Raw genomic sequence first — 15,349 nt, forward strand, 5'->3', positions numbered from 1 at the left:
ACCCCACAAAAAACCCCTAAATCCTCTCTCTCGGTGCCCCCCAGCTCCCGCTCCTCTCTGTTCTTTCATAATGACAAGCATCAAATTAGTCACAGTCACTAAGCAAGTAACAAATAATAACAATAATATCATCAGAAGCCTCGCAATCCAGAAACCAGGGCGAGAAGCGCAGCCGGCATCAGACCCTCTCCAGGCCAGCCCCCACCCCCTACTCAGCGGCTACCTCATTGGGCTAAAAATAATAACTTCCGTAAAAGAACCGAAAGAAAAGTGAAAGAGCCACCCCCTGGTTCCCACCGGCCGGTACCTGTACCAAGATCCATTCTCCTCTCTTTGGTCCCAAACTCTTCGAGGATCGCCAAAAAAAGAAGAGGAAAGAAAAGAAATCTGTTTAGTCTCTCGCAGTGCCCCCCACTTCCCACCCCAGCCTCCCCCCTCGGCTCCCCGCACCCTCCCCCCATCGAGGGGCGGTCAAGTCCCCGGGACTAGGGGAGCGATGAGAACCGGGACCCGGAGGCAGAGCGAAAGTTTCTCCCTCCCGCCCCGCTGGCTCTCGCGCTCCGGCATTGCACACTCAAAGCAGCTCCTCGCCGCTCTCGACTTTATTAAACTAAAAGAGAAACTATTTATAGACACGGCCCGGGTCTGGGGGCCCGGCCGGCCCGCGAAGCCGAGGGGCGCCCCCGTCCGCGCCCGGCCGGGCTAGGCACCCGCCGCCCCCGCCCCGCCCCGCCGCGCCGCGCCGCGCCCCCCGCCCAGCGCCCGGGTCGGAGCCCCGCGGCGGCGCCCCCTGCCCTCCCCCGCCCCACTCCGGTACTCACCATAGTCGGAGAGTCGAAAGCCGAATTCACTTAAATAATCAACTTTCATAATACTTAATTAATGCCTAATTGCAACTGATTACTCCCCGAATAACAAGTTGTTTTAAAGCCCTGATGTCATTGCTCCTGACGGTAACACTCAGGGTAACAGTTTGGCAGGAGGGAGCGGGCGGGCGGGAGCGGCCGGGGGCGCTGCCAGGCGCCGAGGTGATTGGCAGGGCGGCCGCGGCGCCGCCTCCTCCAGGCCGGGCCCGCGCCGCCCCGGCAGGTGAAAGAGCAGAGCTCGGCCCGCCCGCGCCCGCGCGCCCGCGCGCGCCCGCCCGCTGGGATGCTGGAGTGAATGGGCTCGCGCTCGCCCGCCCCGCGCCCGCTCCCTCACGCGCGCCTCCGTCTGATTCCCCGCTCCCGCCCCACGAGCGCGCTCTGCTCACACGCGCGCCCCCGCCCAGCGCCCGCTCGCGAGGGCGAGCGCGCGCTGCTTCAGCGCACCGGCCCGGGCGGCCAGCCTTACTGGCTCAGCGATTGCCCAAACCATAAACTTCGGAGGGAGGAGGGAGGCGGGGACTCGGCGGCCGGGGACGGGCGGGAGCGGGGAGGCGGGCGGGGGCTCGGCGGTAGCCGGCGGCCCGCTCTCGCGCCCCTTCACCAACTCTGGCCGGACGCCGGCGGGCGCGCGCTAGCACACTCCCCTCTGCGCTCTGGCCCCGCGAGCGGACTCGATGGCGGTCGCGCGCGGACTCACTCCCCGGCGCCGGCCGGCCAAGGGCTCGTAGCGCGCGCGGCCGAGGAAACTTTTGGGCGCGGGCGAGCGCAGGTGTGAGCGCCGCGGGGTCGCGCCTACTGAGCCTTACTCACCGGCTTCCCCCTCGCGCGCCCCTCGGGTTTGGGGTGCGGGGGTACCAGGGACTTTCTTCCCTCCCCCATCCCTGTTGGTGGTGGTGTTTTTTAGTTCTGAGGAGAAAAGACTCGGGGGCGGTGGGCCTGGGTGTCCCGCGGAACACGCGGCGGCTCGCGCTGTTTCGCACACCGTGGCCCCCCGCAGGCTTCACGAGTGCAGGGACCCCTGAGGTTCCACCACTTCGGTTTGGCTTTGCATTTAAATGCACCCTGGCACCCCACCCCACCCCGATCCCTGGTCTACCCAGGTCCCCTCTACACCTCTGCTTTAGGGACCGTCCTGCACCTCTTGCTGCCGGAAGTTCAGCCCCCAGCCCAGCAGCCGGGGCAGCATCTCCTCTCTCACCCCGCCTCGGCTATGAGTCCTAGGAGCGCCCCCACCACGGATCCGCGCTGTCACTTGGGTTTCTAACCCGGCCTCTTGCCTCACCCCATGCAGGGCCCGGGCAGACAGGGCCCAGACAACCCTCTGCCGAGGAGCCAGCGTCCTGCCGCCTGCCCCCTCGGACATCGCCACATTTCCAGTCTGCCAGTTCATCGCTGGACCAGGCAACTTGTTCTCTTCTTGCCCTCTTTTCACCCTCAGAGAAAGCACTTTGGTGGGTCCTTCTGTCCCCAGAAGTTCCCGCTGTAGCCAGATATGTTGAGATTCCTTCAATTTTAGTCACCTTAGGTTACCCACGGGGCGGGGGCGGGGGGGGGGGGGGCGGGAACGCGGTGCGAGGAAGGAAGCAGGCAGGTGAGCAGGAAGCTGGCCGGTTTGCAGGTGAAAGACCTGGACTTCACTGTCCCCAGCTCTCCCCTGGGCCCTCCGGCACCCAGCCTGCTACCTTCTTCCCCTATCCTGTTTCAGGGGAAGCCACACTTCAATGAGGGGCTCAGAGCCCAGGCTTTCTGCTCTCTGTTCTTTGGGCCAAGTTCAGCAAAATGGCGCTGGATTATTTTTGCAATATTTCTATTTTGCAAAGGGAGGACCCAGGGAGACCTTGGGGCAAAGAAGTCAGGGAGTCTAACTATCTACTGATTCTCCCACTTTCCCCTTAGTTTTGTTCTTCTTTTTTTAAAAAAATTGCACTTTAGTTCCAAGTGGCCTCACAGGGAGGTTAGCGTCGCTTCCCCATGTGACTGCCCTCCTTGATGCCTTCTTGGCAACCTCCATTCCTGGTGATACAACCTTTACCCTTCAGGTCTGCCCCATCATTACTGAGGATGAATAGCTGGAGAGGCCCAAGAGTTTTGAGAGTACCCCAGCCCTAAAATCCTGAATAAGTGACCAGAGCTCCTTAAACAAACCAAGCTCAGTGTTTCCTAGATGTTGCTGGCACAGGGCAATCAAGCAGTGAGGCCACAAGGTTCTGCTCCCCACACAGGATCTCAGAGAGGGCACTGCGGCTTCCAGGACTGCTCTGGGGTACACACGTGCCTCTGGGTCCTCCCACCCCTGACTCCCCAAAGCAAGGCTTATAGCTTTGGGTTGTAACAGCAAGCAGCCCAACCCAAATCCCAATCTGACTGTCTGCTTCCTGATATGGGCAACTGGGATGTAGAACAGAAGCCTGAAGACATAGGGGTGAAAGGGGAACTTCTGGCTGCATTTGAAATATGCACCTATGGGGAGCTTCCTGCATATATGGCCCATATGGCCTATAGTCTGCCTATGAATGTCTTTCTGGGCTTCTCAGGATGGTGGTCAGGGCCTGGAAGGGCCTGCTTGCCAGTTACCCACCACAGGGCCGATAGGATTGGCTGCACAATAACTTTGGACCTCTGGTGGACCAAGGCTGGAGAGGAATGGCTGAAGGGTAGAACTGAGAGAGCTGGAAGGAAGGGGGAGCAGGCAAGGTGGGTTAGAGGGGCTCCTGCCAAGCACAGCCAGTAATAGACGGAGGCGGGAACAGCCCAGGGAGCCTCAGCCCTGACAAGATGATGGCCCCCATCAGCTACTGCCGGCATAAGAAGCGCTGCCCAAGAGTGAGGGGCCTTCCTTCCTGAGACACACAGAAAATGAGGCCATCCTGGCATGTTATGATCTGAGACCTGAGAAGGCTGAGGCTTTGAGGTCATGGATGTGAGTCACAGGCCGTGTCACGGCGGGGTCCCCCAATCTCTCTTTCCCTTTGTGTGAAGGGGAGAGGCCCAGGACTCTGGCACCTCTGAGCCCGTGGCCCATTTTGCCTTGAGAACCCTGATGTGGTAACACCCCTGTAACCCTGAGGCCAGGCCACAGTTTCTGTGCCCAGGGCCCCGGGGATGGAAAGCCCAAAGCCACAGCTCCTCCTGGTCTCAAGGCCCTGGGCCCGGAGCCACCGGCTCCTCCTCATGCTCCCCACCCCCAAGGGAAAACGAGGAGTCCTACACAGCCATGCCACCCACTGGGCCCCTCACAGGGGTCTTGGGAAGCCTGTCAGCACTCCCCGGGGAAGGTTCCCTCAACGGCTCCCAGCGCCCTCGCATCCCCGGTTTGCCCACTCGTTTTCTCTCCCTCCCGAGCCCGGGGCCTTCTCACTCAGCAGCCTGTTTACACACCAGGTATCTCATGCTTTATCTGCTCTCATTTTGAATTCGTAACTTTCACATAAACTTGAACAAAGCTCCTTTTGTTCTTGCACCCCACCCCAGGATCCCAATAAACTGGTTCCCTCTGAGGCGACTGGGCCAGGGCACTAGAGCCTTGGCCAGACGACTGTGTGCGCCTGTGAGCCAGCATGTTCACACCTGCGAGGGAGCCCGTGTGCCCGCGTGTGTGTGCCCTCCCCAGGCAGATGGCAGAAGAGTGTCAGAAAGAGCCCTAAGTCAGCAAAGTGTGGACAGGAAGGATGGTGGGGACAGAACGAAGAGCCTGGTCACCATGGCGCATGCAGGGCACGGGGATAGCCTGAGACTGGGTGAGAGCGGTCCTGGGCCCTGGATGGTTTCGGTGTCGGGGCCGAGGGAAGACGGGATAAAGAGGAAACAAAGGGCAGGGAGGCCCAGCAGAGCCAGGGGATGAGGCTGGGCTCAAGCTAAATGTAAGGCAGATACAAGGAACGCATTATGGCGGTTTAGGGGCTGGCAGAGCCGCCGCACGCTCGGCCCCGTAATCCTGTTAGCCAGCAATCTCCATTCCGAAAGAGCTTCATTTCTTTGTGAATATTTGTAAACTAGATATCTAATGGAAAATTATAGGAAAATTATAGTGAAATTCATGACGGAGAAATCCGATTATCCCTAATTCAATTATGCCATCTTAGCCCACACAGCACATTTCCCATTTTTTTCCCATAAATACCGATGCCAGGGGTCCCGGTAATCAAATAAAATTGAAAATCATCTTCCCATTAAATTCAATTAGCCGCAATTTCTAAAGCCTATCAGAGATTTTAATTACTAAATTATAAAATTCTCCAATGCTAAATTGAAACCAAAAAAATTGCACATCCTTATATTTCAGAGAAAAAAAAAGGGGGCCAGCAAAATCCCTGGAAGATGCCCTCCTCTCTGTGCCCAGCTCCAGAGCAGGTTCCCTACCTGGAGGGACTGCACGCACTGATGCCTGCTTGCCGGGCTGAGGACGAAGCTGGGAGGCAGGGGAGAGGGCCTGTTAGGGAAGGGGCTGAGGCATATTAATTTAGCAGAGGGGCAACACACACCTCCACCCCCAAGCATCAGGGCTGGGCCGGGCCCTGGAGAGGACCCGCCTCCTCACTGGCTGTCCTGGTTCCTCAGATGCCCTCAACTTTGTCACCCACTGAGAATGAGGTCTATAAGTGCCACCTTCTTGGCCCACGGACATGGCTTGGGCCCAGGTCACAGCTTGGCCTCAGGGCTCTGCACAGTTCTGGGGCAGCAGACCAGAGGCAGCCAGCTTCTGACCCAGGTGCCGGCTCTCCAGGCACCCGGCCGGGTCCCCAGGTGGCCTGGACTGGGTCAGAGGTGAGAGGAGGACGGGGCCTGATGCCCAGGGTGGCCAGACATTATGGGATGGTCCTGTGGCCCCCAGCCTTCTCCAGAGCATTCCCAGGAGCCATGGGCCCTGGCAGTGTACCAGCCTTCTGGGAGAAGAGCCGGGGATGGACGTGGCCCAAATCTGGCCTCTCCCTGCACTTCCAGCTGATTCCTTGTTCTTTCCCTCTTCTGGGAAGCCAACCGGCTTAACTGGCCAGCAGGACTACCCTTGCCCCATGGGAGAGCTCACTCTTTCACCCCCATTTCCTTTTAGGGAAGTGCTGGCCATAACCCCAATAGTAGGCCCTCCTCTCTCACCCCCCGCCACCCCAGGCCACTTACCCCACTCTCTGAGGCTGCTCCTGGAGTCAGAAGAGCCTGGAGAGGTGGCACCGGTGGTAGCATAAAGTGACCCTAGATCTCCAACCCAAGGTGGGTGGCCGGGTGGGCAGCCGCTGGGCCCGGCAGTTTCAGGGCGGGCAGTAGCCGAGTTGCTGGCAGCCCAGCTCCCGGGAGCAGGGAGCAGGTTTAATTTGCCAGGCAGTCAGGAGTGCCAGCAGGGGAGGCACCCGCAAACAAAACAAAAACAAAAAAGTTAATTATCTTTGGCTTTTTCTTAATAAATATCCAAACTGGCCCAGCCGGATCTTCCGCTTTGGAGGGAGAGGGAAGAAGGAGGAAAAAAAACCCCAAACCAAATCCAACAGACTCATTCTCTCCCTTCCCCTTTGTCTCTCATCCTTGCATGTATCTCTTATCAGAACAGTAACAGTTTCACATTAATTCCCTAATTTCTCAAGTGCAGAAGTAGGGTCACAAGAGGTTGGTTTTTTTTTTTTTTTTAGTTTTAGGGTGGGAAAGTGGGTGTGTGGAGAAGAAAGAAGCAGGTGGGAGGGAAAAAAGGGAAAGAGAAACCTGGGTAGAAGTAAAAGAGAGTGAGAAAGAGACAGAAGGAAAGAGAAGAAAAGAGAGAAAGTACGATGTAGGGAACTGAGTTTGCTACCTTGCCCCCAGGGGCACGGCCCAGCCTGTGGCCCCAATCTGGGCAGGGACCTGTTCTGGAATGTTGTGTTGGCATTTTATTTCAGTTACAATTATCAGCTACAGGAGATAATGGGTATTCTTCATTTTAAAGCTCCAAACCACCCAGGTCTCACTGGCCACTTTGGCTCCCTTGCTGTCAGTCCCTGTGCCAACCCCTCCCCTCCAGGAGCTTGGCTGGGAGAGAAGGGGGCGGGGGTTGGCTGTCCTTCTGGGGGGTGTGAATTTTTCTATGTGGAATTGCAAGTGTACCTGGGGAGAGACATGCGTGTTGCCACCTGGGCTTACGTGTCCAGATAGTGCTCATACACGCCTGAGCCCATGCTGTTAGAAACATCTGGTAGGGCACCTGTGTGTGTTGGGGCAGCCAGGACATCAGGTAGTCCCGCATGGAGTACAGGCGCCGGAGTTCCACTCCCTGGGTTCAAACTCCAGTTCCATCTCTCACCAGCTGTGTAACCTCACTCAAATCACTGACCCTCTCTGAGCCTCCATTTTCTCAGCATCAAAGTGAATAATAATTAGCGATTGCCTAGGGCTGAGGGTCGGGGAGAATGGAGAGTGACTGCTAATGAGCACCGGCTTTTTTTTTTTTCTGGGGTGATGGAAATAGTCTAAAATTAGATCCTGGTGATGGTGGCACAACCTTGTGGATATACTAAAAACCACTGAACTGTACACTTGGCATGTGAATTACACCTCAATAAAGTGGTTATAAAAAGTGGGGACAAAAAGGGGGAATGCTAATAGCACTTACAGCATTGAGTTGTCATAAGGGCATATGCAGCACACAGCCTGGCACAGAGGACATGCTCAATAAGGACCGGTGATTAGTCAATTTGTGTGGACTGGGGGAGGATGAGTTGGCATCCTGGGCCTGGGCTGGTCTCCATGAGTGCATACTGCTGGGGCTTACAAATGTCTACCTGGGGCCCAGGGGCCCGGCCAGCAGGTTGTCAAGCCTCTGAGCTGCCCCCCACCTGCCCCTGCTCAATACTTGGTTGGGGTTCCTGGGCATCTGCTCCCTGGAAGGCATGGGAGAGTGTGCGGCCCTCCTCCTGCCTCCCCGCCCCGGTCCCTGGAGAGGAGGCTGCCCATCGCGGCGGGCAGACTCTGCGCTCACTCTCCCCGTCTCACAGAGCACTCATATTTTCCATGTGCAGCAGACCGTGAATTCACCTTCATACTAGTTACAGGGTTATTTAGCCTCTCCTGACACTGACAATCACCAAACTTTAATTCGCTGCTTGGCTTCTCACTGCCGTGCCCTCTGCCCACCCCCCAAATCCCTGGGAGAGGATGGGAAGAACCTAGTCCAGCCTCCTCTAGCAAAGCCTGCCCTTTGGAGTGATGGAGCGATGGGAGGTTGGGGGGGGGGATGGTGAGAAGGGGAAGATGATGGACAGAGGGCGGAGGGAGAGAGCAGTACCACCAGGGCTAAGGGGAGCTTGCATCTTACTCCTCGGGCCTGACACTAATGTATTCAACCCCACGTCCATCCTGTTATGAATGAAGGCTCAGCTGACCAGGCTTCGGGTCTGAGGGCTGGCAGCCCTGGCCAGGACCAATGCCCCGGTGGATCTCAGAACTCACTGAGATCCCAGAACCAGGTGGCTGGCAGGGGCTGGCTCCTCTGCCTGATGCTGGACAAGCAGGTGCCCATCTGAGAACCCACCAGAGGGAGCCCATTCTTACCAACCTGAGAAGCCAGTTCTCATTTCTCCGGCCTCTCCCAGTGCCAGTCTCCTGCAGGCCAAGCCTTCCTGCCCTGCAAAGGCTTATCCCTGGTTTGGAGCCCTGTTGCCTGTATCACATTTATGTTCCTTTGATGAAGGCAGATGCATGCGTGCATGCTGAGTTGCTCAGTCATGTCCGACTCTTTGTGACCCCATGGACTATATCCCACCAGGCTCCTCTGTCCATGCTATTTTCCAGAGCGGGTTGCCATGCCCTCCTCCAGGGGATCTTCCAAACCCAGGGATCAAACCTGCGTCTCTTACATCTCCTGCATTGGCAGGTGTGTTCTTTACCACCTGGCAAGGGGTTCTGCTCAAAGCTGCTGACAAACATCAGAGGGGAAACAGAGACTGAGACATCGCCCACCAAGGATCCAGATCATACAATCCTGGGACTGTGGAGAAGATGGGGCCCAGTGTATCCACAAGTCCACATCTTCACCCACTGGGAAAGGCCACTGCTACCTGCAGCACCCAGGCCAGCCCCAGCACTGTCTGTCTCTCTTCCCTTGCCTTTAGCAGATCCCCTTTTTTGTATCTCCCTTATACTCCCATACATTTCCAGGAGTGGGCTTGGCTTCCAGAAGTTCCAGAGAGGGCCTCTGGTTAGCTCAGGGGCCAGGCAAGCCCAGAGATCTCAGACTCTTCCTCTTAGCTACTCTTGATCTCCTGGAGCAGTCACTGTCACCCCCCAAACCTCCCAGGCAATCGAGGTTTCCTCTGAGGACCATTTGGTGGAATCATCATATGTGCCTATGCTCAGTCATGTAGTCATGCCCAGCTCTTCACAACCCCATTAACTGTAGCCCTCCAGGCTTCTCTGTCCATGAGATTGTCCAGGCAAGAATACTGGAGTGGGGTGTCATTTCCTCCTCCAGGGGATCTTCCTGACACAGGAATCAAACCCATGTATCTTGCACTGGCAGGCAGATTCATTACCACCGAGCCACCAGGGAAGCCCAGGAACTCTCTTATTTGCCAAATCCAAGCTGGCTCCATCAGTCATTCATTAGATAGAAAGTCTAGAAGCAGCGAGGACCCACCAGACATGGGCCCAGGCTGGGGGGCTTGGAAGAGCAGAGGTGGGGCCAGGGCAGAGCCACGAGGGGAGAGGCAGGGAAATCTATCAATGGGTCCCAGCTCTGCCTGCTGCTTCCCAGCCCCCTTCTGCCGCCCCACCCTGGCAGGCAGGGGAAGTGGCCATGGTGGCCTGGGCAAGAGAGATGTCAACGGGAGCGATGGCAGAGATGGGAGAAGGGGCTTGTTGACTACAAACTGTCCATTATGGCTCAGATTATAAGCATATTGCGCAGGGCTCTCTGCACGCTGCCGAGGAAATCCAATACGCTGAAAGGTTAATGCAATCAATTAGGGTGACAAGGAAGTAAAGTAAAGCCTTCGGAGTAGATGAAAAGGAGAGGGAGAAAGAGAGAGCGCCATGGAGTTGGGGGTGGCAGCACGGGTGGTGGGGAGGTGAGGAGGAAGAGAAACTATGGGATGTAGAGAGAAGGCTTGGAGGGGAACAGAAGCCTACAAAAGGCCGGGAGCCCTCAACGAGAGGATGGAAAGAGAGATGGCAGCAAGAGCATCAGGAAAGGGCAGTTAGTGATCTGTGCGGGGACCCGGCTCCAGCTCAGACCTCTGACAGCTGCACAGCTTCAATTTCCTCCCCTCTTCTCCCTGCCAACCTTTCCTCTGGAGCTTGGAGCCCGGATCCCAGATTAGCTCAGTAGTGATGTGCAGCCTTGGTCCCTGCCCATGGACAGAGCAAGTACCCACATAACATCCAGGGCCTTCTCCCTAGAACTGCAGCCTGGTTCCCACCTTCCCCAGAATGAAGCCCAGCTTGGCCTGCTTTGCCCTCAGCAGCCCCCAGGATCATAGCTTTCTCCCCTATATCCTAGCTCTTGCTTGCAACAAGCCTGAAGAGCAGAGAGCATGGCAGTCTCTTTCACAGATGAAAAAACTGGTGCTCGAGAGGTGATGCAACTTCCCAGGGCCCTGTAGCAGATGTGCAGGATGTGGGACTGATCTGAGAACTCAGGGACACCCAGTCCACCCCCAGAGGAGCATCTTCCACAGCACTCGCTCAAGTGAGGAGCCTCAGCTTCTCTAAGATGAGGGACTCAGCGGTCCCGGGGCAGGAGAGGGGCTCTGCATGGAACCTGCTGAGGGCTGACTACTGCCTCCAACATGCCCGGGGGAAGACCCCTGCTCTGGCAGGTATAAAGGAACAAAGGAGGGAGGGAACAAAGGAGGTAGGTGTTGCCTACCTGTCAGACACCTTCAGTCCCATCCACTCACATGCTTGAGATGGTTAGCTAGCATACTAACTCAATGGACATGAATCTGAGCAAACTCCGGGAGATAGTGAAGGACAGGGGAGCCTGCTGGCCTATAGTCCTTGGGGTCGCAAAGAGTTGGACATGACCAAGAGACTGAACCACAACAATAACACTGCAAATGAGATATTCTGCTTGCCTTGCAAAAGAGGAAACTGGACCTGAGAATTTCTAAAGGCTACAGGATGGAGATACAGGGCTCCTGGGATGCTGGGAGCAAGAGCTCTGAGGAAACTGTCAAGGAGAGGACAGGAGGGGCTTCTCGAGAGGTTGGACTCAGGAGGAGATGAGGTCCTACAGAGATGAGAGAGAAAGGGGGGCCCCAAAGGGACCAGGACTGCAAGCAGTCCCGTAAGCGCAGGGATGGGGCTCCCTGACAACTGCCCAGCTGCCTCAGAGCAAGACATGAGCACAGAGCAGGAGAGCAGTTGCACCGCCCTGTGAATGTACTTAATGCTAGGGAACAGCACACTAAAAATGGTTACAATGGTAAACTTCATGGTATGTCTATTTGACCACTTAAAAAAACAGAGAGCAGTGGACAGGAGCCAAAAACTCCCGAGTGAGAAACAGTAAACTTTTCCTGTAAAGGGGCAGAGAGTAAATACTGTAAATTTTTGGGCCAAACATGCTCTGCTGTAGCTACTCAGCTCTGCCATCTTAGAGTAAACCCAGCCATAACTGATATGCAAATGAGTGGGTGTGGCTATGTTCCAATAAAACTTTATTTACAAAAACAGGCAGGGGGCCAAAGTTAACCCTCTGGCCATATTTTGCCAAGCCTTGCTCCAGAGAATGGAAGCACCTGGGGCTGACTTTCAGGACAGAAGTAGCCAATCTGAACCTTGCCAAGAAGTAGAAAGAAGGGCTGGGCAGAGGGCAAGTCAGGGTCTCCTTACCTGAAGAGGGTGGAGGAAAAGAAGAAAACTAGGGCTGGCATGGGAAACAGATGTTCAGAAACCAGTCCTTCCCAGCTCCCAGCATCCCCAAAAGCCCTCCACTGTGCTTCAGATGGCATGAAGGGGCAGAGAGTTGTAGCTCTCAACATTCCAGGAGTCCTGATACCAAGAGAGAGGTGTTGGGCTATGACTAAGAGAGGATGGGAGTGGGCAGCCGTGAGGTCGGGCTGGTCAGAAGGGATGCCAGGGGAGAAAAAGACGAGGAGAGAGGCCCAGGGAGCAGAGCTGTAACCAGGGTGGTGCTGGCGGCAAAGGGAGGAATCCACGGGCCCCAGCGAGAGCGCAGGGCGCAGGCCGGGCCTGCCCTACACCGGCCGCCTCTGATCACGTTTTCAGGGCCACTGCCCGCCGGCACAGACAATGCTGGGGGAGCCTTTGAAGTCCGAAAGGGATGCCGCGGTGGGAGCCGCGTGAATCTTTTTCCTCCCCCCATCCTCCCGGGGGAGGGAGCCAGCAGGACAAAACCCAGAGCCGGTCACAGCCGGGGCCCCCAAAACGCGTGAGACAAAGGGAAAACAAACAGGTTTGGAGCCAGGCGCACGGTGCCGTGTCTGTCCCCCGCCCCGCCGCGCACGGATGATGGATGGCTGCAGCCAGCTAGCTCGCCCGCCGGGCAGGCCCCGCTATTTACATAACACTGGCGTTCCACCGGTCACCTCTGACACAGCACTGCCTGGGGCCGAGGCCCGGTGGCCCCCAAGGTTCCTCCAGCCACCGGAGGACTGGGACAGTCTGAAGGCCCAACCAGGCCAGGGGAAGGAAGGACAGCAGCCTGCTCTGGGCTCAGAGTCTGGGGCTTCCTCCCTGCCAGCATCCCATGGTGGGAGGAGGAGGCCAGGGGGTGGGGTGGCAGCCTCCCAGGAGAGGCAGGACTGGACTTCTAGGGCTTTCAAGTCTGTGTGGTTCCCAAGCAGGAGCTACAAGCAGAGCCTCCAAGGGAGAGAGGCAGCAGCCAGAGGGGGAGACAGCACTATGGAGAGCTGGGCATGGTCCTGCCAGGCAGCTGACACCTTAGCCTGATGCTGCCTCGAACAGATTCCACACCCAAAATCAGTGATCCACAGGTCCCCAGCCCATTTCCAGCCTAACCATCAATCTGAGACACTTCTACCAGGGTTATCTTTTCCTGCCAGGTTCAAATGGGGAGTGTGCCTCTGATTCCCTATCTCCATCTTCCAGACCCACCCTGGGTGCTCGGCAGGACTGGGCCCGGCTCAGGGTGAACATATACCAGGTGCATGGTCTCCATTCGGGGGAAGGACGCAAGAATCCAGAAGGGCTCAGGCCTTACCTTGTCGTGGGTCCTAGAGGCTCCTCTCTTGCGGTGAGGGTGTCACTTCATCCTGAGGAGGGACAGAGAAGAGCCTCTTAGCCTTTCAAGGCAGGACACATACAATTCCCCAGAATGTGCCATCACCACCCCCAGGGCCAAGGGACTGATGTTCCAGGTTGGCCAAGGGTGTCAAAAATTCAGATACCTGGAGTGGGCACTGATTTTGGACCACTGAAGTACATGCCAAACCAAAATTTGAAAAAAATTCAGAAAGCAGCAGAGGCTGATCACAGTGGAAAATATGGTCCTCAGGGCTCCCCTAACCAAAGATAGAGAAGTCAAGCTGTACTGCACACACATCTGTGGAAGCAGAGATGCACGTGTAAGGGTTGGGTGCTCCCCTGGAGCTCCAGTGGCTGAGCAAGGGGGCCTGGGGACAGTAACAGGACACAGCAACACTCATTCCTTCACTCTCTTCCCCTGGCCCCTGAAAATAAAAACGACGGATGCCAAGCTGTTCACTACAGCAGGTGGGTGAGAGAGGGGCCAGAGCGGACCAGGGGCCAGGGGACCAAGAAGCCTCAGCTCCCAGAGATAAGCTGCAGACAGCCCCTTCCACCCTGTGGTCCCACTGATAAGTCACAACCCACGCTGCGGGCCCACCCAGGGAGAGGGAAGATAGTCCAACAAGATAGGAGGTCTTAAACCAACACGTAACTCAGCCCAGTTTGCCAGGCCCAGGCCCTTCTGCCCAGAGTGTGAATTTGGGGAGCCAGGTTCAAATGGGACAGACTCCTCATGTGGACAGAAAACCCAAGGAGCTCTCTGCCCACTGACCTGGGCCCACCTGCCCTTGCCTGAGCCAGGCCCTGCATCCCCACCCCCACTCCCACCCCCAGGGCCCTCAGGGCTCCACCCACACTGTTTTTCTGTTTATTAGTTGTTGTTTTTTCTTTCCTCCTCACTCCCTTATTTGTGGCTTATCAATGATGCAAGAGGAATAACACCAGTTTCCTTAGGCTGTGTAATCCCCAAATCAGATTGGGGGGATTGCGAGAGGTGAGGTGACCTTGTACCGGGCTCTCGGAATGCCACCCAGTCCCGCCGCCCGCCCTCGAGTTCCCAGGACATATTTAGACAGATAATGCTAATTGTACTTGACGCATTCTCCTAAGGAGGGCTGGGTCCTCAGCCAGCTTTCGCTGCCTTTGCTGGGCTGCCTGGGCGGAGGGTGTCCACTGGGGCGGAGCCCACCCTGCTGGACACAGGGCTTTCTGGTGGGCTCTGAGCAGTTGGGGTGGCGGTGGGGGGTGTTGTTCATGGACCGCTGAAGCCCATCTGACCGAGATGGTGAGAAGCTAGGATTCTGCATAGAGCTGGGTGGACGGAGATAGGGGGCAGCAGAGAGGAAAGGGGAGCCCTGCTGAGATGGAAGACGGGGCAGAGGTTGGCAGAGTGGAAAAAAGAAGCAGTCAGAGAGGAAAGCTGGATGAAGTGGAGGCCAAGTGGGGCTGGGCCGCGGGGCAAAGGATGGAGACCTTGAGCCTCTGCTGAGACGCACCGGGCGGGCTTGGCTGTCAGAGCTCACATCCCAGCCAGCCAGCCAGGGACCTGGCGGGGCGTCATCATCGTCCGGTCCATCCCATACCCGCCTGCCTGAGATCTCTCAAGGCGCCCCGGCCAGCCTCCCTTGAACCCCCAAAGCCCCCCAACTCCACAACTCCAATATCTCCCTTCTACCACCTTTTTCTCCCCTCCCATCCTCCCCGGCAACTGTGCATTTATTAATTCATGAGGCACTAATTAGTTCTTTGTTTAATTTTGTGTTAAACAGACTGACCAGAATGATAACGACTTGCAGCGCAGTGTTGCCGTCCCCAACCACCCCTGTTTTCTGACAACAAGGGAGCGTGGGAGACCGGAGCGCTGAACCCAAATCCCTTAGCAGTTGCACTTCATTAAGTCAAAATGTGACAAGAAGCTTAGAGAGCAACTCGCAGATCTGATCACACAGAACAATCGGGGAGGAAACTTTCCAGGAGTTAGTTGGGGGTGGTGGAGAGACGGGGAGGGGCCGAGACGCTTACCGTGCGGGGACCAGGACGAGAACTGGGGTCCTGTCCCTCCCCTGCCCCTGGGGCAATGGCCTGGCTGACTGAAGCATGGAGGCTGTCTCTGGGTGGGATCTGGGACACTCAGTGGATCCTGGAACCCCGGAGGAGAAGGACCTGAGAAGTTCAACTTTATCTCTCTGTCCTGCCTGGGCCTCTTCTCCCATCTCTGCCTCTCACTATTCCTGAAGTTTGGTTCTGGCTTGTGTGAGTGAGTGACTGGGCACACCCTGGGCTTGGTGGAG

The 15,349-nt window shown here is 56.8% G+C and overlaps 1 protein-coding gene across 2 annotated transcripts in view; it reads right to left on the bottom strand.

Moving 5' to 3' along the window:
* CASZ1 (castor zinc finger 1) overlaps positions 1-15,349 on the bottom strand; it is a 152,078-nt gene that overhangs the window by 53,211 nt on the left and 83,518 nt on the right. The window contains exons 3-4 of one of the 2 annotated variants that reach the window (XM_070474274.1): positions 13,012-13,063; positions 308-346 (exon numbers count right to left, since the gene is read on the bottom strand). In XM_070474274.1, coding sequence (XP_070330375.1) covers positions 308-323 — 16 coding nt within the window. In that variant the 5' untranslated portion in view covers positions 324-346; positions 13,012-13,063. Of the gene's footprint in view, positions 1-307; positions 347-821; positions 975-13,011; positions 13,064-15,349 lie in introns of those variants that run through there. The other variant, XM_070474273.1, reaches the window with a different exon arrangement.

The sequence above is a fragment of the Odocoileus virginianus genome, chromosome 11 (assembly GCF_023699985.2).
Source record: "Odocoileus virginianus isolate 20LAN1187 ecotype Illinois chromosome 11, Ovbor_1.2, whole genome shotgun sequence".
Lineage (NCBI taxonomy): Eukaryota > Metazoa > Chordata > Mammalia > Artiodactyla > Cervidae > Odocoileus > Odocoileus virginianus.